The 24,450-nt window shown below is 71.8% G+C and overlaps 3 protein-coding genes across 5 annotated transcripts; 2 read left to right on the forward strand and 1 right to left on the reverse strand.

Moving 5' to 3' along the window:
• The first annotated feature begins 2,340 nt into the window (after window positions 1-2,340).
• On the forward strand, window positions 2,341-4,426 carry ATG101 (autophagy related 101). Its single transcript, XM_064498465.1, has 3 exons — window positions 2,341-2,452; window positions 2,701-2,978; window positions 3,252-4,426. Exons 1-3 carry the CDS (start codon window positions 2,356-2,358, stop codon window positions 3,654-3,656), a joined length of 780 nt encoding a protein of 259 aa, XP_064354535.1. The 5' UTR covers window positions 2,341-2,355; the 3' UTR covers window positions 3,657-4,426.
• A 2,134-nt stretch (window positions 4,427-6,560) lies between these two features.
• Window positions 6,561-19,893, reverse strand: FMNL3 (formin like 3). 3 transcript variants are annotated; one of them, XM_064498525.1, is made up of 27 exons: window positions 19,656-19,893; window positions 17,621-17,704; window positions 17,464-17,544; window positions 16,915-16,991; window positions 15,805-15,888; window positions 15,538-15,690; window positions 13,953-14,061; window positions 13,778-13,854; window positions 13,605-13,698; window positions 13,049-13,123; window positions 12,805-12,915; window positions 12,579-12,725; window positions 12,305-12,406; window positions 11,964-12,210; window positions 11,751-11,819; window positions 10,707-10,831; window positions 10,427-10,629; window positions 9,549-9,783; window positions 9,372-9,440; window positions 9,220-9,300; window positions 8,993-9,122; window positions 8,764-8,924; window positions 8,179-8,280; window positions 7,993-8,082; window positions 7,761-7,872; window positions 7,557-7,655; window positions 6,561-6,767 (listed from the first exon to the last, which is right to left on the reverse strand). In XM_064498525.1, the coding sequence occupies exons 1-26, from the start codon at window positions 19,800-19,802 to the stop codon at window positions 7,564-7,566; spliced, it is 3,057 nt and encodes a 1,018-aa protein (XP_064354595.1). In that variant the 5' UTR covers window positions 19,803-19,893; the 3' UTR covers window positions 6,561-6,767; window positions 7,557-7,563. The 3 variants fall into 3 exon arrangements, with proteins under 3 accessions (XP_064354595.1, XP_064354594.1, XP_064354596.1); XM_064498524.1 differs by having other exon boundaries at window positions 12,579-12,728; XM_064498526.1 differs by lacking the exon at window positions 15,538-15,690 and having other exon boundaries at window positions 12,579-12,728.
• Window positions 19,894-20,209: 316 nt separating this feature from the next.
• Window positions 20,210-24,420, forward strand: TMBIM6 (transmembrane BAX inhibitor motif containing 6). Its single transcript, XM_064498591.1, has 10 exons — window positions 20,210-20,320; window positions 21,773-21,876; window positions 21,989-22,097; window positions 22,214-22,334; window positions 22,543-22,591; window positions 22,697-22,794; window positions 22,892-22,971; window positions 23,080-23,180; window positions 23,283-23,355; window positions 23,499-24,420. Exons 2-10 carry the CDS (start codon window positions 21,821-21,823, stop codon window positions 23,520-23,522), a joined length of 711 nt encoding a protein of 236 aa, XP_064354661.1. The 5' UTR covers window positions 20,210-20,320; window positions 21,773-21,820; the 3' UTR covers window positions 23,523-24,420.
• The last annotated feature ends 30 nt before the right edge of the window (window positions 24,421-24,450 follow it).

Genomic DNA, 24,450 nt, shown 5'->3' on the forward strand with positions numbered 1-24,450 from the left:
CGCGTTGTAAATACCTGCGCTCAGCCCTGTACAGAGAGGGGGGGCGGCCGGCGACGGCACCCCCCCAGCCCCTTCCCTCCTTTTTTTTTTTTTTTGACCTTTTTCTGTATATAAACTTGTACGTAAAAACTGACAGCAACCAAAAAAACCCGACATTTATATTTGTGCATCCCTCCTTTGGACTGCGGGACTCCCTCCGCCCCCCCCCCCCCCCCCCCCAGTTAATATATTCTATATTTAATATATGGGAATTTGGAAGAAAGCTGGTGCTGGCCTGAGTCTGCGCCGCGCGGGGGGCGGCACCGCGGGGGCCCGGCCGGCGGCTCCGGTTGCAGCGCCGGGAACAGCGCGGAGCCGCACGTCGCCCACGCCGCTGCCCTTGAACCCGCGCTCACCCCCGGCCCGGCACCTGTCGCCGCCGGATTTATCCTCCCCGAAATAACCCGGGAGGCGGGTGCCGCTCCCCCCCCCGGGCACCGAGGCCGCGGAGCTGTGCATGGCCACCGGCTCCCTACGCGGTGCAGGACGAGGCCCTGGTGCTGTGCAGAGCCCCCGGCTCCCCACGCGGTGCAGGATTTGGCCACGGCACCGTGCAGAGCCCCTGGCTCCCCGTGCGGTGCAGGACGAGGCCCTGGCGCTGTGCAGAGCCCCCGGCTCCCCGTGCAGTGCAGGATTTGGCCATGGTGCCGTGCAGAGCCCCCGGCTCCCCGTGCAGTGCAGGATTTGGCCATGGTGCCATGCAGAGCCCCTGGCTCCCCATGCACCGTGGGACGAGGCCACGGCACCGTGCAGAGCCCCCGGCTCCCCGTGCGGTGCAGGACGAGGCCCCGGCGCTGTGCATGGCCCCCGGCTCCCCGTGCGGTGCAGGATTTGGCCCCGGCACCTCGCATCGGTCCTGCAGTCCGGGGAGGGGCTGAGGCTGCAGCCGGGACACCGCGGGGCCGGCACGGTCTCCTGCCCCAGGACTGTCCCCTTCCTCCCGCCGGGGCCGCCTGGCCGCAGCACAAGCGTTGCTGGAGCCGCCGGGGGCCGGGGCCGAACAAGGGCGCATTGAGGCGGCGGGAGGCCCGCGGCCTGCGCCGGGCGCACAACAAGGCGCCTCTGTCCCCGCGGCCCGGCGCCCGGCCCGCACAATGGTCAAAGCGGTGACGCAGGCCGGCGGCCCCCACGCGCCGCGCGCTTCCCCGCGGGGGCTCGGGAACCCTCGTCACCGGCACCGCGGGGGCGTGGGGCGGGCAGGGGCTGCCTGGGGACGCTGCTGGGGACGGGGACACTGCAGGGGGACATTGCAGGGGGACATTGCACAGTGTGGGCACTGGCAGGGGGCTGCATGGGGCATTGCACGGGGACATTGCACAGGGACACTGCAGGGGGACGGGGACGCTGCATGGGGACATTGCACAGGGTGGGCACCAGGAGGGGCCTGCATGGCGCATGGCATGGGGACATTGCATGGGGACGTTGCATGGGGTAGGTGCAGACGGGGCTGCATGGGGACACTGCACAGGGACAGGGACATTGCATGGGGTGGACACAGAGCGGGGGGGCGGCATGGGGACACTGCACAGGGACATTGCAGGGGGACGTTGCACAGGGTGGGCACTGGCAGGGGGCTGCATGGCGCATGGCATGGGGACATTGCATGGGGACGTTGCATGGGGTAGGTGCAGACGGGGCTGCATGGGGACACTGCACAGGGACAGGGACATTGCATGGGGTGGACACAGAGTGGGGGGCTGCATGGGGACACTGCACAGGGACGTTGCAGGGGGACGTTGCACAGGGATGTTGCATGGGGTAGGTGCAGACAGGGGGCTGCAGGGGGACATTGCAGGGGGACAGAAACGTTGCATGGGGTGGACATGGGGTGGGGGGGACATTGCGGGGGGACATTGCACAGTTTGGGCACCGGGAGGGGGCTGCATGGGGTCATTGCAGGGGCACATTGCGCAGGGACATTGCACGGGGCGGGCACAGGGAGGGGGTTGCATGGGGACATTGCCGGGGGTCGCTGCGGGGCCACCAGCGGTCACGGGCGCCCCGACTCCCGCCGCCGTGCAGTACCGCCGCGGGGCCTCCAGCCCAGGGAGCAGTGTGCGCCCGAACTCGTCCGCCCCCGGAAGTGGGACGCTCTGCGCCGCGAGCGGCTCAGCTCTGTGGCTGCTTCTTGCTGGAACGAACCAAGCGGGCGCCGGCGGCGGGGGGGCCGCTCCCGGGGCCGAGGGCGGGTTTCTACCGCCGAGGCCGCGCCGAGGCCTGAACCGGCATCAACCGAGCACGAAAATCACAGAGAGAAGCGTCGGTGGGCGACAACGCGGGCGGAGGAGGAGGAGAGTCCCCCTTTCGGGAGATGATATGTCCCGACCCCCCTACGCAGATGGTCTGTCCCACCCCCCCGGCTCCGGTCGGACGGTCGGTTCCGGGTGGCGAGTGCGGGAGGCGCCGGCGACAGGTGAAGGGCCGGGACGCCTGGGGCCTTCGGGGGGAGGCCGGGACGCCTGGGGCATTCGGGGGGGGAGGGCGGGACTCCTGGGTCCCTTGGGGGGGGTTCGGGGGGGGGCGGGACGCCTGGGTGCCCTTGGGGGGGGATGGGAGGGAGACCGGGACGCCTGGGTCCCCCAAGGGGGTGGGGAGCCGTCACCCATGGTGGCCCGGGCAGGGGCAGAGCCCCCCCCCAGCGCTGCCCTTCCTGCCCCGCAGGACCGGCGGTGGGAGCCGGCGGCGCCATGAACTGCCGCGCGGAGGTGCTGGAGGTGTCGGTGGAGGGGCGGCAGGTGGAGGAGGCCATGCTGGCCGTGCTGCACACCGTGCTGCTGCACCGCAGCACCGGCAAGTTCCACTACAAGAAGGAGGGCACCTACTCCATCGGCACCGTGGGCACCCAGGACGTGGACTGCGACTTCATCGACTTCGCCTACGTGCGGGTCTCCTCCGAGGAGCTGGACCGGGCCCTGCGTAAGGCCGTCGGGGAGTTCAAGGTGACCCTGCGGGGACGTCCTGGGGCGCGGCCGAGCCGCGGGGAGGGAGCCCGGTGGCCTGCGAGCGGGCAGGGTCTGCTGAGCCAGCCCTGCACGGGCTGCGCCACGTCCTTGCCATCGGATAGTCCCCCTTGGCCATCTCTGGTGGCCTCGTGGTGCCCCGGCCGCGCGTTGGCCTGGAGCCACGTGCTGCCAGCATGAGCACCAGGAGCCTTGGGGCTCCCCCCGCGAGGCCACGGCCCCCCTGAGCGCGGCTGTCTGCTCTCTCGGCAGGACGCGCTGCGCAGCTCGGGCAGCGACGGCATGGGGCAGATCTCCCTGGAGTTCTACCAGAAGAAGAAGTCGCGCTGGCCCTTCTCCGACGAGTGCATCCCCTGGGAGCTGTGGACCATCAAGGTGAACGTGGTGAACCTGGCCAACGAGCAGGAGAGGCAGATCTGCCGCGAGAAGGTGGGCGAGAAGCTGTGCGAGAAGATCATCAACATCGTCGAGGTGATGAACCGCCACGAGTACCTGCCCAAGATGCCCACGCAGTCGGAGGTGGACAACGTCTTCGACACCAGCCTGAAGGACGTGCAGCCCTACCTGTACAAGATCTCCTACCAGATCACGGACTCCCTGGGCACCTCGGTCACCACCACCATGCGGCGGCTCATCAAGGACACGCTGGCTCTGTAGGGCTGGCTGCTGGGACGGGCACTGCTGGGGCAGATCTCCTCCCCCTGGCAGGTGGGGCACCTCTGCGTCACCCCGTGGCTCTTTGGGCCCGTGGCTCTGCTCGGATCCTTCCTCCCTCTCTAAAAAGCCCCTGCAAGGAGCCGAACTTGGCCTGTCCCTTAACCGCGGGCTGCCGTCGTTTGGGGCAGGTGCCGCGCCGCGCTGGCCAAGGCACGGCGGGGAGGCGGCTCGCCGGCTCCGAGGTCTGCGTCGCGCGTTGGAGGAGTCGCTTCGAGCTCCGGGGCCGGACCTGCCGCTGGGCCTCGCGCCCGGGGGGTAGCGAAGGCCCCGCCGCCTCCCGGCACGGGGGTCAGGTGCCCCCTTTCCACGCCTGCTGCCAGCCGGGGTGAAGCACCTCCTGCACAGCCTCCCCACCGCGAGCCGGGCACAAGCTGCAGGGAGGATCCGGTGCTTGAGCGAGCGGCGGCCGGAGGGGAGAGGAGGTGTCCGTGTCCCATCCCTGCCCGTAGCCGCTCTTCCCGCTCGGTTTGGACCGGGGGTTCGGGCGCTGGAGCTGGGCGTTTGGGAGATGCTGTGCTAAACCGACCTGTGTCTTCCCTCCGGCTCCGCTCGGCACGGGCAGCGCAAGCCGGGCCCCTCGCTGCCACGTCCTCGCACCCGGGTCCTGCCTGGCAGCGCTGCCGAGCCCTGGGGCTGAGGTGTTTCCCTGGGGGGCCGGGGCAGAACCTGGGGGCTTCCTTGGGGCAGAAATAAAGCGTTTCCAGACAGGAGCCTCCTCTTTTTCTGCTGGATCGTAGGGGGGACCTGGCTGCGTGTCCGTGGGGCTTGGCGCCATCCCGCTGCCAGCACGTGAGGGAGGGGGAGCGGAGTCGTGTGCCCACCGACTGCCCGCTGCGGGCGACGCTGCGCTGGGCCTCGGCTCCCCTCCTTCCCGCGGGGCCTGGCCCCCTCCCCGCGACCCCCCCAGCGCCTGCGGAGGCTGCTGCCTGCGGCGAGGGGGGCACCGCGGGCGGCTAAGACGCGCCGGGCGGCGCGAGGATGGTTCCTGACATCACTTAAACCCTCCCCGTCTGTCGCTGACCCGCAGCCGCCGCCCCGCGCGCTGCCACTTCGCTCCGGAGGAGGAGGAGGAGGAGGATGAACAGCACAGCGGCGGCGGCGGCCTCCCCACGCACGCTGGAGGCCGCGGTGAGCGCCTGCTGCTTGCTGGCCACGGCCGACGGGGCGGTGCGGGGCGACGCCGGCGGCCCGGCCCTCGCCAAGGCGGCGCAGATCGCCGTGCTCTGCGTGCTCTGCCTCACCGTCGCCTTCGGCATCTTCTTCCTCGGCTGCAACCTGCTGGTCAAGCTGGAGGGCCTGGCGGCCCAGCTGGCGCGGGAGCGGCGGGCCTCGCGTGACGCCGACGCGGGCGCCGGGGGCACCTAGCGCTGCCGGTGCCGCGGGGAGACGGAGACGGAGACGGACGGAGGGACAGCGACGTCTGCGAGGAGCTGAGCCGCGCCGAGCCGCCAGCGACCGGGCACTGGGGGGGCCCTGGGGGCCTCCCCCCCCACCCTGGCTTCTTGTACGGACCCATTAAAAGGCAACGGGCATCAGCGGAGCTGCCGTGGGGCTGGGGAGCCACGGTGGGAGGGCAGGGCACCCCGGGACCCCGGCGTTGCGGGGGTGATGCTGGGGACGGTCCCTTGTGCGCAGGGCCGTGCTGGCCCGGGGACCCCAAACCGCCCCCCCAGACACCCCCAAAGGGCTGCTGTCGCCCCAGCGGGGCCCTGAGCCGCGCGCGGGGGCTTGGCGCCGCTGCTAATCCCGCCAAGAGGATTAAGGGAAACTTTTATTCCCCATTTTACAGCTAATCCCTGCGGGCTGCTGGCGGCGCATCAGCTTCTGGCAGCTTGGGGAGGGACGGGGGCCGCATCCTGCCCCTCTGCATCCCGCGTGCTCTGCTCCCGCCGATGCCGGGGCCGCATCCTGCCCCTCCGCGCCCCAGTGCTCTGCTCCCGCGGCTGCCGGGGCCGCATCCTGCCCCACGGAGCCTGTTTCGCTTTGCCCATGGCGGTGCCAGGACGGGGCCCTGCCCTCTGAGCCCCTTTTGCTCTGCCCTCGGGATACCAGGGCTGCATCCTGCACCCTTCTGCTCCGCCCTGCGGGATGCCAGGGCCGGATCCGGCCTCATTTGAACCCCCTTGGCTCTGCTCTCAGGGCTACCAGGGCCAGATCCAGCCCCTTTTGCTCTGCTAACAGTGCTACCAGGGCCGGATCCGGCCTCATTTGAGCCCCTCTTCCTCTGCTAACAGCGATACCAGGGCTGGATCCGGCCTCATCTGAGCCTCTTTTGCTCTGCACACAGAGATACCAGGGCCGGATTCGGCCTCTATCAGCCCCTTTTACTCCACTAACAGTGATACCAGGGCTGGGTCCGGCCCCATTTGAGCCCCTTTTGCTCTGCACACAGGGAAACCAGGGCCGGATCCGGCCTCTATCAGCCCCTTTCGCTCTGCTAACAGCAATACTGGGGCCAGATCCGGCCTCATTTGAGCCCCTTTTACTCTGCTATCACAGACACCAGGGCCGGATCCGGCCCTAGGAGCTCTTCCTCCCCTGCTCCCCGGCATGCCAGGGCCGGATCCTGCCCCTTCGCGTTCCCCCCCCCCCCCACCCCTTGCTGCTGCTCCCGATGCGCCAGTGCTGAGCGAGCGCCGCCGGGTCCCCGCTGCCATCGCCCCCCCGCCCGCCCCCCCCCCCGTGCCTCAGTTTCCCCCGGCGCAGAGAGGCCGCGGGCCGTGTCGAAGACTCCATATATTTCACATGTACAAAAAGTTACACCTGGCTGCGACTACGGGGGGGGGGGGGGGGTGGATCGGGGGGTGGGCCGGGGGGGGGCGGCGCCATCCTGCCCCCCCCCCCCGGCCTGTCTTTGGTCCCTTTTTTTTGGCAGTTAGTGTTCCTGTCAGTGGTCAAAGTGCCGAGCAGGGCTCGGGCCTGAGCGCGGTGCCCCCGCCGCCGGGTCCCCCCACGAGGGGCCGGGGGCCGCGGGGGGCGGCGGGGATGGGGCGGGCGGCGGGGGCGGCGTCCCGAGCCGCGGGGGCGGCTAGAGGCGGCTGGAGCTGCGGGCTGCGGAGGAAGGAGAGCGTGAGAGCGGCCCGGTGCCCGTGCCGGGGCTGGCCGTGCTGCCCCGGGTGCCCCCCAGCACCGAGAGTTCGGGCTGGGACCCAGCGTTGCACCAGGACCCAGCTTTGTGCCAAGACCCCATGCTGGGAGCCCAAATTGCACCAGGACCCCATGTTGGGACCCAACATTGCACCAGGATCCCATTCTGGGAGCCCAAATTGCACCAGGACCCAGCGTTGCACCAGGACCACGTGCTGGGAGCCCAAATTGCACCCAGACCTCCATGCTGGGACCCAAGACCCCATACTGGGACCCAACATTGCACTAGGACCCAGCTTTGCACCAGGACCACATGCTGGGACCCAACATTGCACTAGGACCCAGCTTTGCACCAGGACCACATGCTGGGAGCCCAAATTGCACCAGGCCCCAGCTTTGCACTAAGCTTCCCATGCTGGGACCCAACATTGCACCAAGAGCTCTGTGCTAAGAGCCCAAAGTGCGCCAGGCCCCAGCACTGCACCAGGATCCCGTGGTGGGACCCAACATCGCACCAGGCCACCAAGCTGGAGCCCAGATTGCACCAGGACCCAACATTGCACCAAGACCTCTGTGCTAGGAGCCCAAATTGCACCAAGACCCCCATGCTGGGACCCAGCGCTGCACCAAGACCCCATGCTGGGACCCAGCACTGCACCAAGACCGCATGCTGGGCCGGGCGCATGCAGGCGGGGGGGGGCGGGGAGGGTGCATGCAGGAGGGGGCGGGAGGCGGCATCCGGGCCGGCCCTACCTCGGGGCTAACAGTTGGACTCGTCGTGGTGGGACGGGTCGCAGAAGAAGCGCGAGCCCCGCTTGGCGGTGCGGGCCGTGAAGGGGACGCTCTTCAGCGCTGCAGAGGGGGGGCGCGGGCAGGGAGGCACAGAGACGCCCGTGAGACCCGGCCCCGGCGCGCTGGGGCCCAGGCGTCCGGGACGCGGGCGGGAGGGGACCGTACCGGTGATGATGTCCTCGATGGTGCCGTCTTTGCCCTCGTAGACGGGGCGATGGTCCTTGGCCTGGCGGCGCCGCAGCTCCGCGATCAGCTCCTGCTGCTGCCACTTGTTTCGCTGCAAAAGAAGTGCAGGGTGGCCGGGGGGGGGGGGGGGGGGGGGAAACATGTCCCCTGTCCCACCCACGCCATGGCCACCCCCGCGTGGGGACGCCCGTGCTGCCCCGGCCCTCCTCACCTTCTCCAGCTTCTTAGCCTCCTGCGCCAGCATCTTCTCCCGCATCACCTCCTCCTGCTTCTTCCGCGTCTCGTTCTCCTGCTCCGCGTCCTGCGGAGGGGACGAGGACACGGAGGTGGCACCGGGGGGGGGGGGGCGTCGCGCCTGCCCGGCCACGACCACCAGCCCCCCGCGGCCCCTGGTCACCTTGTAGGAGCGGATGAAGCGGACGAAGACAGGGAAGAACACGGACGGGGGGGTCGTCTTGGGGCTCTCGCCGAAGTACCGCACCACCGTGTTGTAGGCGTCCTGGCGGGGGGCGGGGGGGGGCGCGGGGACATCAGCAGCGTGTCCCCAAGCCCCACGGCTCGCCGACGGGCCCCGGCTTCACACGGTGTGCACGAGGGGCGTGCAAGGCCCGGGAGGTGAGAGGAACGTGCAAGGCAAGGTGTGCGGGACGAGCATGCAAGGCAAGTGTGCAGAACGAGCGTGCAATGCAAGGCGTGCATGATGAGCGTGCAAGGCAAGGCACGCGCAGCCGGGCACATGCAGGACAAGGCACGCACGCGGGGTGTGCAAAGCCAGGGCGAAACGCAGGGCCTGTGCTGGGAGTGCAACACAAGGAAGGCGTGATGAGCGTGCAAAGCACAGCGTGCACGGCAAAGCATGCACAGCCGGGCACGTGCAGGGCGAGGCACGCGCGCGGGGCGTGCAAAGCCAGGGGGAAAGGCAAGGCCTGTGCTGTGAGTGCGACACGAGGAAGGCGTGATGAGTGTGCAAAGCGGCGCTCACCTCGGCAGTGCGCGCGTCCCGCTGCAGCCGCTCCAGCTGGCCCTCGCTGGCTGCCAGGAAGGCGCGCAGCACGCCGCTCTCGTGCAGCCCGCACTCCCGCCGCAGCAGCTCCATGCCCCGGCCCAGCTCCTTCACGTCCAGCAGCACGTTCTCCAGGGACACTGCGGAGGGCGGCCGGCGTCAGCGGGGCCGGGGCGCCGGGGGCCGGGCGCGCGGGGCGGGGGGCTACCTGCGGCCGCCTTCTCCACGAAGTGCAGCTCCTGCCAGAAGGTGCCCAGCTCCGGGTACTTCTCCCGCACCGTCAGCGCGATGAAGTGCAGCAGTGTCATCTTGCGGTCCGTCGACTTAGTGTCCAGGAGCTGCGGGGCGAGGCGGGGGGGCGATTTGGGGGTCAGCGCCACGGGACAGGACCCCCCCGGGCATGGGGACACGGGGACGTGGGCTGGGGCTGCTCACCAGGTCCAGGCTCTGCAGTTTGAAGCCGTAGACGGCGCCGCGTTTGCTGCTGTTCATGTAGTTGCCCAGAGCCAGGATGATCTGAAAGGGGGGGGACCAGGGTCAGGAATGAACGTGCCCCCCCCCAGGACCCCCCCCACCCCGCATCCCACCTCCAGCATGTGCTTCAGCTTCTGGGAGGACTTGACGGAGGCCGAGGCGGCGATGATGGCGTTGAGCTGCTGCAGGGGCACAGGGAGGGGGCTCAGGCGGGACGCGGTGCCCCGAGGCGCCCGTGACCCCCCCCCCAGCCGCCCCCGGGCCGGTCCCCAGCCCCGCGGCGGACGTACCGGCGTCAGCATCTGGAGGTTTTCGGCGAAGTTGCCCAGGAAGGCCATGATGGCCATGCGCTGGGGCAGCCGCTCCACCTTGCTGAACTGCAGCATGAAGCGGTCCTCGTCGGCCAGCTCCTCCAGCGGCTTGCGCTCCCGCTCGTACTGCCGCAGCGCCTTCGCCTCCGCCTCCGTGGGCACGAACCGCATCAGGCACTCCACGAAGTCCACCGGCAGCGTCGCCAGGTCGAACCTGCCCCGTGCCAGCACCGTCGGGGACCGGCACGCCGCGCCCCGGCTCCCCGGGCCGTCCTGCACCCCCGGCCAGGCCCCTGGCACCCCACGAGCCCCCCTGCAACCTGCCTGGTCCTTCTGCACCCCAGCCGGCCCCACAGAGTCCCTGGCAGCCCTGCTGCACCCTCGGTGGCCTTGCAGATCCCTGTCTGGGCCTCCTGCGCCCCAGTTTCCCCATTCCAGCCCACCCAGCCCCACTGCACCCCATTTTCCCCCATTCCAGTGCAGCTGGCCCCACTGCTCCCCAGTTTCCCCATTACAGCCCATCCAGCCCCTCTGCACCCCAGTTTCAGCCTATCCAGCCCCACTGCTCCCCAGTTTCCCCATTACAGCCCACCCAGCCCCACTGCACCCCATTTTTCCCATTCCAGCCCATCCAGCCCTGCTGCACCCCAGTTTCCCCCATTACACCTCATCCAGCCCCACTGCACCCTGTTTTCCCCATTCCAGCCCATCCAGCCCCACTGCACCCCATTTTTCCCATTCCAGCCCATCCAGCCCCACTGCACTCATTTCAGCCTATCCAGCCCCGCTGCACCCCGGTTCCCCTGTTCCCCCCCACGCCGCGCCGCCAGCCCCGGCCCGCCCGCCGGTGCACCCACGTGTGGATGGCCCTGCAGATCTCCTCGGCGCTGCGGCCGGCCTTGCGCAGGGTGATGGCCAGGTTCTTGGCCCGGTTGGCCTCGAGCAGCGTCACCTTGCTGGCGGCCTTGTGCGACGCCTTGTTCTTGGCGCAGACGAGGTCGAGGGCCGGCCCCTGCGCCTTGGTCTTGAAGAGCTCCTCGAAGCGCTCCAGGTCCAGGTCCTGCGGCCGAGATGGGGCTCAGAGCCGGCGGCACCGGCGGCACCGGCCGCCCACCCTGGCCCAGGGTCCGTGCCCACCTCCAGCACCCGCTCGTCGTCCAGCTCGCTGAACACCGTCCCGCTGATCTGGTTGGGCTTCAGCGCCGTCCAGTTGAAGACGGGCAGGCGGAACTTGGTCTTGATGGGCTTCTTGATCCGGATGGCTGGGAGCGGGGCCGGAGCCGGCTCAGCCCGCGCCAGGGTGGGGGGACGCATCCCACACTCGCCACTGCCCGGCATGCGGGGCCCTGCACTGCCCCCGTCCCCTAGGCACCCTGTCCCCATCCCTGCACCCTTCCTGTGGCCATCCCGACCCTCCCATCCATGCAGCCCTTCCATGAACCACCCCGTCCCCATCCCTGCATCCTTCCCTCGGCCATCCCGACCCTCCCATCCATGCAGCCCTTCCATGAACCACCCCGTCCCCATCCCTGCATCCTTCCCTCGGCCATCCCGACCCTCCCATCCATGCAGCCCTTCCATGAACCACCCCGTCCCCATCCCTGCATCCTTCCCTCGGCCATCCCGACCCTCCCATCCATGCAGCCCTTCCATGAACCACCCCGTCCCCGTCCCTGCATCGTTCCCACGGCCATCCCGACCCTCCCATCCATGCAGCCCTTCCATGAACCACCCCGTCCCCATCCCTGCATCCTTCCCATGGCCATCCCAGCCCTCCCATCCATGCAGCCCTTCCACGAACCATCCCATCCCCATCCCTGCACCCTTCCTGTGGCCATCCCGACCCTCCCATCCATGCAGCCCTTCCATGAACCACCCCGTCCCCATCCCTGCATCCTTCCCTCGGCCATCCCGACCCTCCCATCCATGCAGCCCTTCCATGAACCACCCCGTCCCCATCCCTGCATCCTTCCCTCGGCCATCCTGATCCTCCCATCCATGCAACCCTTCCATGAACCACCTCATCCCCATCCCTGCATCCTTCCCTCGGCCATCCTGATCCTCCCATCCATGCAACCCTTCCATTAGCCTCCCCATCCCCGTCCCTGCACCCTTCCCTTGGCCATCCCAGCACCAACATCCACGCAACCCTCCCCCGTCCCCGTCCCCGCACCCTCCTACCCGAGAGCCCCACGGTGAGGGCGATGGAGGGCGAAGCCCCGGGCAGCGGCGGGGCTGGCGGGCACTTGCCTGCGGCGGGAGGAGAGCGGGTGGGAGCGTGCCCCAGCGGGGACCCCCTTCGGGGACCCAGCCCCGGGGACACCCCACTTTGGGGACCCAGCCCCGGGGACACCCCACTTCGGGGACCCAGCCCCAGGGATGCCGCAGCCTTACCGGGCAGCGGGGGCGCGGGGGGCGGCAGGGGGGGCGGCGGGGGCGGCGGGGGGGGCGCCGCCGGCGCGGGGGGCAGCGCGGGGAGCCGCAGGTCTTCGTCCAGGGCCTCGGGCTCGGCCTCGGGCAGCGGCTCGGCGCCGGGGGGGGCGGGCGGCGGGGTGCCGTAGCGGCGCCGGAAAGCCTCGTCCTTCTCCTTGATCAGCCGCCGCAGCGTGTGCACCTGGTGGCTCGTGTGCTCGTAGGTCTCCTGGGGCGGGGGGCAGCCGTGAGGCCGGGCCGGCCGGGCCCCCCCCCCCCGCATCCCCCCCCCCGCCCCCCGGGACCCCTGCCGCCCCGCGCACCTTCACCACCTCCAGCTCCTTCTCCCGCTGCAGCAGCTGCTTCTCCAGCTCCGCCACCCGCATCATGTTCTCGTTCTCCAGGTCCAGCAGCTTCTCCGTCAGCTGCGGGCAGACGCGGCCGTGACACCGGCACGGGGGCCCCCGCCCGCCCACGGGGTCCCGGCCACGGGCCGCCGCCCGGCACCGTCTCCAACCCCTGCCTGGCACGAAGGGAAGCCCAGAACCGCCGGGCGGGGAGGTCCGGGACTCAACGGGAGCATCCGCGCTCACGTACGTGCGACAGATGCTCCTCCAGCTCCTCCACCTTCTCCAGCGCCACGTTCTTGGTCTCGGCGTCCTCCAGCAGCCCGCCCACGTCGAAGACGTTGTCCAGGTACGCCTGGATCTGCACCTGCAGCTTCTCGCTCTCCGTGTGCCTCGACTTCTGCGGGGCAGCGGCGTCAGGGCGGGGGCGGCGGGGCCGGCGGCGGCCCCCCCCCCCCCCCGGGCCCCCCCGGTACCTGCAGGAACTCCTCCAGGCCCAGCTTGGTGAACTCGTACTGCAGGTGCACGCGGAAGTTCATGTCCTCCACGGAGTGCACCACGATGTTGATGAACTGCATGCAGGCGACCTGCGGGCACGGGCGGCCGGCGTCACCGGGTGGTGCGGTGCCCCGCGTCGTGTCCCCCCCCCACCGCCGTCGGATCCCGCCCCGGGAACGCGTGTCCCGTCCGGCCGCGGCGCGACGCGGGCCGGCGCCTCACCATGAAGTCGATGCTGCTGTCCTCGTTGCGGAAGTACTCCATGAGCCGCTCGAAGCGGTGCTTCTCCTTGCAGACCTGAGCGCGGGGCGGTGTGGGGGCGGTGGGGGGTGGTGCCGGCCCCCCCCAGCGCCCCCCAGGCCCTGGACCCCCATCCCAGCCTGGTATCAGTGCTCCCAGTGCCCCCAGCCCTGGTCCCCCCATCCCAGCCTGGTCCTAGTGCTCTCAGTCCCCCCATCCCTGGTCCCCCCATCCCTGGTCCCTGGTCCCCCTATCCCGGCCTGGTCCCAGTGCTTCCAGTTGCCCCATCCCTGGTCCCCCCATCCCAGCCTGGTCCCCCCATCCCAGCCTGGTCCCAGTGCTCCCAGTGTCCCCATCCCTGGTACCTGGTCCCCCCATCCCAGCCTGGTCCCAGTGCTCCCAGTGTCCCCTGTTCCTGGTCCCCCCCCATCCCAGCCTGGCTTTGGCCCCCTCGTCCCCCAGTGCCCCCATCCCAGCCCGGTCCTGGCCCTACTGGTCCCCCCCCACCCCCCCATCACGGCCCCCCCCACCCCGGTACCTCCTTGAAGTTGTCGAAGGCGGCGAGGATGATCTCGTGGCCGCCCCTCACCAGGCACACGGCCGCCAGCAGCTCCAGCACCAGCGCCTTCGTCCTGGCACGGAGCAGCGCGTCGGCCCGGATGCCGGAGCGCCGGGGGGGCCGCGGCATGGGGTGGGGGTACCCGTCCTTACCGGGGGTTCTTGTTGTTGAGGCTCAGGGCGATCTCGTTGACGGCGTGCGGATGCGACATGACCAGGTTGAAGCCGTACTGCGGGAGGGAGCGGCGCGGCGTGAGCCTCGCCGGTGCTGCAGCACCCATGGGTGCCCCCCACCCGGGGGGCGGGGGCTCGGGGGGGTTGCCGGTACCTGGTAGTTCATGATGGCCCGCAGACACATGATGCAGAGGTGCACGTCGTCCTTCTGGCTCACCAGGCGGGCGTTCTTGAGCGCCTTGCGGCTGGGCAGCGTGCCGTAGCTGCGGGACGCGGGGCGCGTGAGCCCGAGGACCCCGCGTCCCCTGCCCGCGTCCCCCGCCCGCGTCCCCCGCCCACCCCCCGGCTGCCGCCCCGCGCTGCGCCGGGGCTCCCGAGGGGCAGAGGCAGAGAGAAGCGCCGAGCGCGGAGAGGCCGGCGAGGCGCGAGCCGCTGCGGTGCCGGGGCCGGCGGCGGCCCGTACTTACCCGGCGAGCAGCGAGGCGGCAGAGGACAGAGAGAGAGAGCAGCCAGAGAGCCGGGCAGGCCGAGCGGGCGCCAGGCCCTGGAAGCAGAGACGCGGCGCGTTACCGGGCCGCGGGCACGGCCCCGGCGGCGGGCGGAGGGAGAGCGGAGAGAGCGGCCGCGGCAGAGCAGAGCACCGGCACGGCGGGACGGGAGGGACGGGCATGCACGGCGCAGCCGGACGCGGCGCAGGGCAGGGGCAGGCGCACGGCGCGGCACGCAGCGCGAGCAGGGTGGTGCATGGCGCGGCGCAGTGCGGACGGTGCCCAGGACACGGCGCACGCCACGGGCAGGACGATGCACAGCACGGTGCTGATAGCAAACCCCAGGGGCAGGTGCACCGCATATGCTGCGAGCAGGCTGGTGCACAGCTCGGCACGCACCACGGTGCACGTGGCACACAGGGCACGGCACACACCACGAGCAGGCTGGTGCACAGCTCGGCTCATACCATGGTGCAGATGGCACGCAGGGCATGGCACGTGCTGCGGGCAGGCTGGTGCACGGCCTGGCACACACCACGGGCAGGATGGTGCACAGCACGGCTCACACCACGGTGCAGATAGCACACACCATGGGCAGAATGGTGCATGGCACAGCTCGCACCACGGTGCAGACAGATAGCACGCACCATGAACAGGACGGTGCCCGGCACAGCTCGCACCACGGTGCAGATAGATAGCACACACCGTGAGCAGGGCAGTGCACAGCTCAGCTCACACCGTGGTGCAGATGGCACAGCCCACACCATGGGCATGGGCAGGACAGTGCATGTGGGCAGGACGGTGCAGGGCACGGCACCGCGGGCAGGACAGTGCAGGGCGCAGCTCACACCATGGGCAGGACAGTGCAGGGCACAGCTCGCACCATGGGCAGGACGGTGCAGGGCGCAGCTTGCAGCACGGGCAGGCTGGTGCACGGCGCAGCTCACACCACGGACAGGACGGTGCAGGGCACAGCTCGCACCATGGGCAGGACGGTGCACGGCGCAGCTCACACCACGGGCAGGACGGTGCAGGGCACAGCTCGCACCATGGGCAGGACGGTGCGTGGCACAGCTTGCAGCACGGGCAGGCTGGTGCATGGTGCAGCTCACACCACAGACAGGACGGTGCACGGCGCAGCTCACACCGCGGTGCCCAGGCTCGGGCAGGGCACAGCAGCAGGGGCGGCAGGGCAGGCGGCAGGCGCAGCGGGCGCAGCGGGCGCGTGGCGCGGGCACGGCGGGCACGTACCGGAGGGCGCTGGGGCGGGCGGCGCGGGCCAAGCTGCTGGCGAAGGGGGCGGGCAGGGCGCCGGGGTGCTGCAGATCCTCGATGGACCTGCTCCAGGCTCGCAGCTTCTCCAGCGCGCCGTCCTCGCCGCCGTCCGGCCCCTCCAAGTCGAACCTGGGGGCGGGAGCGGGGGGCGCGTGGCGCAGCGGCGCGGGCACCGGGCAAGCGCGGCAGCGGAGCGGGCGGCGGGCGGCCCCGAGCACGGCACCGCGGCCGGCGCCTACTCACATGACGGCGCACTGGGCGAAGGACAGGTAGTTCACCAGCACGTCCAGGCCCTTGTTCTCGTCGTTGAGGAACTCGCGGACCCACCTGGCGCAGGGCAGGGGGGCGTCAGCCGGGGGCCCAGCGGCACGTGGGGCAGCGGCACCCCGGGCGCCAGTGGCCCCTCCGAGCCCCCCAGGTCAGCCCCACACCCCCCAGCCCTGGGGACCCCACGGGAGGTGGCCACGGACCCCCGGCTCTGCTGTGACGGTGTTACGGTGCACGAGCGAGGTCCTGATCCAGCGCAAGGGGATGTGCTCAGGGTGCAAACAGGGTGCTGGGCCCCCGGAGGCAGCCGTGTGCGCGGGGGGGCACGTGCGCAGGACGCGTGTGCGCGGGGACGGGGGCTGCGTGCACACAGGGCGAGGGGGCTGCATGTGGGCTGCGTGTGCAAGGGATGCACACACACGGCGAGGGGGCTGCATGCGCACCATGCACGTGCACGGGACGTGCGTGCAACAGGAGAGGGCCCGTGTGCATGGGCTGCGTGTGCATGGGCTGAGGGGCTGCGTGTGCATGGGGCGCGTGTGCACGGGCTGCGTGTGCACGGGGCGCGGGCTGCGTGCACGGGAGGCGTGTGCAGGGCGGGGGGGCCGGGTGCGGGGGAGCAGAGGACGCGGGGGCGCGGGGGCCCGGCCGCGGGCCGTGGGAGCGCCAGCGGTGAGTCAGGCGGCCGCAGCTGGAGCACGGCGCGGGGCCGCGGCGGCCGCCCATTTCCTGCCGGCTCCCGGCCCCGGCCCGCTTCCTGCCGCCGCCCGGCTATTTTTGGGCCGCGGCTGGGGGGGAGGCGAAGCTCGGGGGCGCTCCGGGGCCGGCGGCGGGGGCCCGGCGCGTGCCCGAGGCGTCCAGCGCACGCGGCGAGGCAGTCGCCCCCCCCGGGGGGGACACGGGGCCGGGGGGCAGCGGGCGGGACGCGGGGCGTCAGCACCGGCATCCGCTCGCCGCATCCGCCGGTGGGACCCGGGTGCCGGCGGCGCGGCCGGGGCAGGAACCGGCGCAGTTCCTGCGGCAGCCGCCGCTTCCCCTGCAGCTGCGCCGGGAGCCGCCGCGCCGGGAGCTGCCACCGCCGCTCACCCGATGTGGTTCGTCCGCAGACTGATCTCCAGCTCGCGCAGCACCTTGGTCGACTCCTGCACCCTCCTCCGGAACTTCTGCGGGCAGAGCGCGCCCTGAGCGGCGCCGGGCCCGGCCCTGTGCCCGTCCCTGTGCCCATGTCTGTCCCCATGCCCATCCCTGTCCCTGTCCCTGTCCCCATCCCCATCCCTGTGCCCATCTCCATCCTCATGCCCATCCCTGTCCCCGTGCCCATGCCCATGTCCATCCCTGTCCCTGTCCCCATCCCTGTGCCTGTCCCTGTCCCCATCCCCAGGCCCATCCCTGTGCCCATCTCCATCCTCATGCCCATCCCTGTCCCCGTGCCTGTGCCCATCCCTGTGCCCGTCCCTGTGCCCATGCCCATCCCTGTCCCTGTGCCCATGCCCGTCCCCATGCCCGTCTCCATCCCCATCCCTGTGCCCATCCCTGTCCCCGTCTCCATCATCATCTCCATCCCCACCCCCATGCCTGTGCCCGTCCCCATGCCCATCCCTGTCCCCGTGCCCGTCCCCGTCCCCGTGCCCTCACCTTCCGCGTGACGCCGGGGTCCAGGAAGCTCTGCAGCTTTTGGATGTAGGCGTGGGGGGGGCTCTTCACCTGGAACCGCTCCTGGGGGGGGCAGAGGCGGGGGGCAGCGGGGGGGCGGGGGCACCGGCAGCACCGCGGCCCCGGCCCCCCCCGGTACCTGGTCGCAGATGAGGTCCCACTTCTTCTCGTTGTCGTACTGCCGCAGCAGCCGGGCCTTGTCCGGGGGCAGGTTCATGGAGCTCTGGGGGGGCCGGGACCGGGGCCGTTACCGGGAGCCCCCGGCCGCCACGTGCACCGAGGTGCCGGTGGCTAAAGCCATCCCTGTGCGGCACCGCGGGGGCCGTCGCCGGCCGGGGGGGTCGCATGGCCCCCGGCTCCGCGCGGGAGCTCCCGGGGGGCAGGACGGCTCCGCGGCCGGCGGCGGCGGGGGGGGCCGGTGGCGGGGGCTGCGGCGGACGGGCCCCCACCATGCATTTCCGTACCGCGGGGGGGGCGAAATCACAGCGGCGCAGTGGCCCCCCTCCCGCCCCCCCCCGGCCGCGGGAGCCTCCGGCCGCGGGTGGAAGCGCGGCCGCCCTCGCCGGCGCTCCCGCGGCTCCCGCTTCCTGCCTTTGTGGCGGCGCCGGGGCCGCTCCCGGGGCCCCCGGACGGGCCGGCGGGGCGGGGGGGGGGCACCCGGGGGGGCGCGGGCACCGCGGGAAGGCCCCGCCGGCACCTCGAGGGCGGTTTCCCGGCGCGGGGGGGACCAGACGCGCAGCCCCGCAGCTCGGAGCGAAGCCGGAGCGGCCACGGCCACGGCCACCCCGCCACGGGCCACCGAGCCCGGCCGCACGAGCCACCGGAGCGGGGCAGAGCGCCGGCACCCACGGGAGCACCCGGACCGGGCACCCACGGGAGCCCCCAGGCACCCTCAGGAGCCCCCAGACCCAGGCACCCACGGGAGCTCCCGGACCAGGCACCCACGGGAGCCCCCAGACCCAGGCACCCACGGGAGCCCCCACATCCAGACATCGGCACCCATGGGAGCCTCCGTGTCCGGGCACCAGCACCCACGGGAGCCCAGGGGCCCAGGCACCCACGGGAGCCCCCGGGTACCCACACGAGCCCCCATGTCCGGGCATCCATGGGAGCCTCCAGGCACCCATGGGAGCCTCCTTGTCCGGGCACCGGCACCCACGGGAGCCCAGGGACCCAGGCACCCACGGGAGCACCCGCATCCAGACATCGGCACCCAGGGGAGCCCCCGGGTACCCACGGGAGCACCTGGACCTGGGCACTCATGGGATCCCCCATGTCCAGGCACCAGCACCCATGGGAACACCCGGACACTGGCACCCACGGGAGCCCCAATGTCCAGGCACCCACGGGAGCCCCCAGGCACCCACAGGACCCCCAGACTCAGGCACCCATGGGAGCCTCCGTGTCCAGGCACCGCCCCCCATGCGAGCACCCATGTCCGGGCACCGGCACCCACGGGAGCCTCCGGAGACGGGCACCGGCACCCACGGGAGCCCCTGGGCACCCACGGGAGCCTCCATGTCCAGCACCGGCACCCCCAGGAGCCCCCAGACCTGGACCCCACAGGAGCCCCCAGCACCCACGGGAGCCCACGGACCCAGGCACCCACGGGAGCCTCCGTGTCCAGCACCGGCACCCCCGGGAGCCCCAAGCACCGGCACCCATGGGAGCCTCCGTGTCCGAGCACCGGCAAACCCCCGGGAGTCCCCGGTCCCGGACTCCCCCGGGAGCCCCCGGGTGCGAAAGCCCCCGCAGCGGGAAGGGAGCCGGCCCGCCGCCCCGGTGCCCGCCGCCGCGGGGGATGTCCGGGCCCGGGCTTCCCCCGGGGCCGCCCCGAGCCGCGGCGGCGCCCACCCCCGCGGGCGGCGGCGCTCCCAGCCGCGGCTCCCCCCCGCCGCGGACCGGGGCCGGGACCGGGGCCGGCTGCCGGCAGGACAGGGCGGTGGCGGCGGCGGGGCGCCGCGCGGCCCGGGAGGCAGCACCGGGACCCGGCCGGGGGCGCACGGGAGGGGACGCGCCGCGGAGCGCGGGACGGACGCGCCGGGACGGCGCCCCGGGACGGCGGCGGCGATGCCCCGACGGGGCGAGCCGGGACCCCGACGGCGGCGCCGCGGGCGCGGGGCGGGGGCCCCCCCGAGGCCCGGCGCGGCGGGGCGGGGGGCTCCGTCTCTCACCAGCACCAGGGCGAACCGCTCCTCCAGCTCGCAGGGCTCCGGCATCGGCATCTTGCCCGCGGCGAGCAGCCCCGGCCCCGCCGGGGCCGCCGCCGCGCCCGGGCCCCGGGGCAGCGCCTCCCCGTCCGCGCTCTCCACGTTCCCCATCCCCGGCCCAGGCACCCGGGGGGCGGCGGGGGAGGCGCAGCCCGTCGCGTCCGGCCGCCGCCGCCACCGCCTCCCCGGCCCCGCCCCGCCCCGCCCCGGCCCCGCCCCCGGTGGCGGCGGCAGCTGCGGTGCGCGGCGGCGCCGCCAGGGTGCGCGCGCGGGGCGGCGGCGCCGCCGCCACCGGGGGGCGCCAGAGGAGAGGGGGCGGGCGGTGCTGATTGGCCCGGCCCCCGGGGGGCGGCGGCCAATGGGCGCCGCGCTCCGTGCGGCGGGGTTGGGAGGGGGGAGAGCGGCCCCTCTCGCGCTGCGGCTGGCCAATGGCGGCGCTCGGGCGCGGCCGCCCGCCAATGGGCGGCGACGGCGGCGGCGGCTCGCGCCCGCTCGCCCCGCCGCCGAGCGGCGGCGGCGGCCCAATGGGGCGAGGCGGGAGGCGGGACCCCGCGGCCGGGCTGCCAATGCGGGGGAGGGGGCGTGGCAGAGTGGGCAGCCGTCGAGGCCTACGGCGGAGCGCGGCGCAGGTGAGGCCGCGGGGGCCCAGGCCGCGGCGGGAGGGGGCCCGGGTGGGGGGCGCCGGGCCTCCGGGCTCAGCCCCCCGCCGCCGACGGGGCTGCGCTGCCCGAGGGGGGGGGAAACCCCGACGTCGGTGGGGGCTCCGTGCCCCGCCCACTAGGCCGCACTGCCAGAGGGGGGGAGGGGCCCAGGCGTCCGGGGTCCCCCCGCCCCCGGGATCCGCTGCCGGGGGGGGGGGGCGGCAGTGGGGAGATGGGGGGCTCTATGGAAACTGCGGTGATCTCCGTGGGGACCCGCCTCGGAAGAGCGCCCCAGGTGACATCATAGGCCGGGCGGTGACATCACGGCTCCAAGCGGCGGAAGGAGGCTGTGGGTAAAGGTCGCCCCCGCGGCGGCCGCTCCCGGTTACCCATTGACGAGGGCGCCCGGCCGCCGCCCCCGGGGACACGGGAGCCCTCACGAGCGGCAGCGGCTCGGTGCAGCCCCGGGGAGCGGCTGCAGCTCACCGGCCCCACAGGGAGGGACGGCGCTGCCTGATGAAACCCGCTGTCACAGCGCGGCGGGCGGCCCGCGGCGCCGGGGGAGGCCCGTCCCCGCGATCCCGGCACGCGTCTCCGCTCCTGCCCACGACGGGGCCGTCCCGAGGCCGCGGGGACGTCCCGGGGCCGGCAGTGTGACAGCAGGGGTGGCCCCACGCCGGTGGCCCCTGTTGCCCTGACGCTGTTGTGGGCTGGAGCTGGTGCGATCGCAGCCCGACGCCCCCAATGGCACAAAGCCCGGAGCCCCGGGGCTCGAGCTCTCCCGGTGCTGGGACAGAGCCAGTGGGTCTAGGGGAGTCGGATTAACCCCACGTGGGGCCCTGCAGCCCTGTCCCCTCCCTGTGTCCCCTCGGGCCGAGCTGCGCCTGCCTCAGCCTGTTCAGTCTCCTCCGTCCCACGGTGCCGCTCACTGAGCTGGTTCCTCTTTCGCAGGTGCCAGGGTAAACAGCAGCCGCTGGGCAGGACGGGCCGGGGCTGGCGCGGGGGCTGGCGCGGGGACTGGCTAGGTGCAGACCCGAAAGGAGAGAGGAGAAGGAGGCCCCGGCGGGAGCCTTGCCACTGCTGGAGCCCCGTCTGGGGACGTCATTACGGGCGCTAATAGTAGCCTGGCACAAAGACGCTTTCCAGCTGCCGGTGCGCTCCCGCGGGGTCTGAGCCTCGCTAGGGGCAGCCCCAGCCTCGCAACAGCCTGCAATAATTGCACCAGCTAGACTAGGAGGGCTCCGCGCGCCCAGGCGGGCAGAGACCGCGGCAGCTCGGAGCCGTTCGCAGCTCCTGCCACTCGCTCCGCGTGGGGAGCCGTGGGCGCGAAGGTGCCTTGCCAGGGCCGGGACAGGCAGGTCCTCGGCTCCCGGTGAGCTCCCGGGGGAGGAGGGTGTTGGGCCAGCTCTGGCATCCCCCGACTCACCGTCTCCCTCCCAGCCTACATCTCTGCAAAGCCACCGGTGAGTCCGGTCACAGCCCAGCACCATGAACGTGTTTGACCGAAACATCAACTTTGACGCCCTCTTCAAGTTCTCCCACATGTGAGTAGCACCTTGGCCAGGCCGGGTTCACACGGGGGTGGCAAACGCGGGGCTGGGGGTCTGGCGTGGGCCCCCCCGTCCCAGCGAGCCTCACCGGCTCCCCCTCCCGCAGCTCTGCCTCCACCCAGGAGCACCTGAAGAGGGTCTATGGCAGCTTCGCCCTCTGCATGTTTGTGGCGGCCGCGGGCGCCTACGTCAACATGGTGACCCACCTCTTCCAGGTGAGGGGTGCTCGAGGCGGGGGGGTAACATGGGTGCCGTGCCGCCGGCTGTTCCGGGCTCGCAAAACGGGTCCGGCGTGCCTCACCGCGGCCCCCGCCTCCCTCTCGCCCCCCAGTTCAGCCTGCTGACCGGCTTTGGTGCCCTGGGGCTGATGATCTGGCTCACGGCCACCCCGCACAGCAAGGAGACGGAGCAGAAGAGGCTGGGCATGCTGGCCGGCTTCGCCTTCCTCACGGGTACGCGGGGACTGGCCGGGCCGGGGACCGCACTGGGCTCACGCCGGGCTTTGAGCCCTGGCAGGGGCAGGATGAGAGTCTGGCCGCAGCGTTGGCTGCCTCCAGAATCTCCCCGGCGTCCCTCCGTGCGGTGGGAAACCACGCGGATGCTGCCTTGCCAGGGCTGAGGCGGCCCTGTGGGCAGTGACCTCCTGCTCTGTCCTTGCAGGCATCAACCTGGGGCCCCTCCTGGCAATGTGCATCTCCATCAACCCCAGGTAGGAGCGCGCGGGCTCCCGGCTGCCCCTCCGCCGCCGCGCGGGCCCCCGGCCTTCCCCTCCGCTGCCACACGGGCCCCGCTCACTCTCCGCTCCCCTCCCTAGCATCATCCCCACCGCCTTCCTGGGCACCGCCACCATCTTCGCCTGCTTCTCGCTGAGCGCCCTGTACGCCCGGCGCCGCAGCTTCCTCTACCTGGGAGGTGAGCCGGGGCGCCCGCAGGGGACGGGGACCCCGCACGGGGACGGGGACCCCGCAGGGGACGGGGCCGCCCCTTACTCGCCCCCCTCTCCCGGCAGGGTTCCTGCTCTCCGGCCTCACCCTGATGCTTCTCTCCTCCGTGGTTAATGCGTTCGTGGGATCCACTTGGCTCTTCACGGTGAGTCCCGCGTCCCCGGTCCTTCCCCAGGCCGAGCTGGGGCCGCCGTGCAGCCCCCCAACGCGGAGTCCCGCCCCTGTCCTAACCACCCCCTCTGCCTCCCGCCAGGCCAACCTGTACCTGGGGCTGATGCTCATGTGCGGCTTCGTCCTCTTCGACACGCAGCTCATCATTGAGAAGGCGGAGAGCGGGGACAAGGATTACATCTGGTGAGTGGCGCGGCCGGGCGGGTGCGGGGGGGGAGCACGGCCGGGACGCCCTGACCCCGTCCCGTCCCCCCTGACCCCGTCCTGTCCCCCCGTCCCCCGCAGGCACTGCGTGGATCTCTTCCTCGACTTCGTCAACATCTTCCGGGAGCTCCTGATGATCCTGGGCATGACCGAGGTGAGCCCTGCTCCCCGCGCACGGCCCAGGGCGTGGGGCTGCCCCAGGGCGCATTTCCCCCGCCGTGGGGGGCGATGGGGGGGCGAACGGGGGCTGAGGACCCCCCCGGCCCTGGCAGTGACCGGCCCTGTCTCCTCTTGCAGAACAAGAAGAAGGAGAAGAAGTGAAGCCGCTCCAGGTCGAGGTGGAGCCGTCCCCATCCGGTCCCCTTCCCCGTCCCGTCCCCATCCCAGTGCCCTCCCTTCTCTAATTCATTAAAGGGGTTGCGCTTGCTGCTGATGAAAAGCAGCCGAGAAGCTTTCGCACCTTGTGGGTTTTTCTCTTGTTTAGCTTTTCTTTGATTAGAAACCAGCTGATTTGCGGATCCTGCTGGAGTTTGGCTCCCCCCGGCCCGGGATGGTGGCCGGCAGGTGCCTCGTGCTGGCTCCAGAGGCCGAATCCATCAGGGTTATTGTAGACGTTCGATCTTTCGTTAGAGGTTTCTCCCCTTCCCCAGCCCCGGGGGCCACGTGTCCCCACCGAGACGTCCCGGCGCGGGGCATCGGCACCCGCCGCCCTGCCCCCCGGAGCTGCGGCTTCATCTCCCGCCCCGAGCTGTGCTGGGGGGAGCAGGCGCCTCGTCCGCTCCCCGCACCAGCACGGGGCTGGCGCAGCCCCCCGGCCCCCCTGCACCAGCCAGGGGGCACCGAGACCCCCCCCCCCCCCCCCGCTGCCCTGTGGGGCCGGGGCACCCGGTGCAGCCCACCAGGACCCCGGGCCGGCCATGCCCTGCGCGTCTTGCCGGAAGCCAAACTCCACCTCTGCCTGCTCGGGACGGAGGAGCCTCTCCTTTAGCACCAGTGCCAAGAAATACAGTGGGAAAGAAACCATCTACCGCGCGAGCCGTCTAGCAGGTCTGACCCAGTAATGACTGTAATTACCCTCCTCTTGTACCCGCGTACAGCCCTGGCTGCGGTATAGAACCTCAGACTGTGAAGACAAAGGTGTTTTGATTCAGAGCTCTATAAAAATCTCCATAGTCTTACTTTGTACACCAAGATAATTCAATAAAATGCTCAGACTTTACCCTCTCTGCGCCCTCTGTGCCGCCCGCGC

This window comes from Dromaius novaehollandiae, chromosome 28 (genome assembly GCF_036370855.1).
Source record: "Dromaius novaehollandiae isolate bDroNov1 chromosome 28, bDroNov1.hap1, whole genome shotgun sequence".
In the NCBI taxonomy this organism is placed as follows: Eukaryota; Metazoa; Chordata; class Aves; order Casuariiformes; family Dromaiidae; genus Dromaius; species Dromaius novaehollandiae.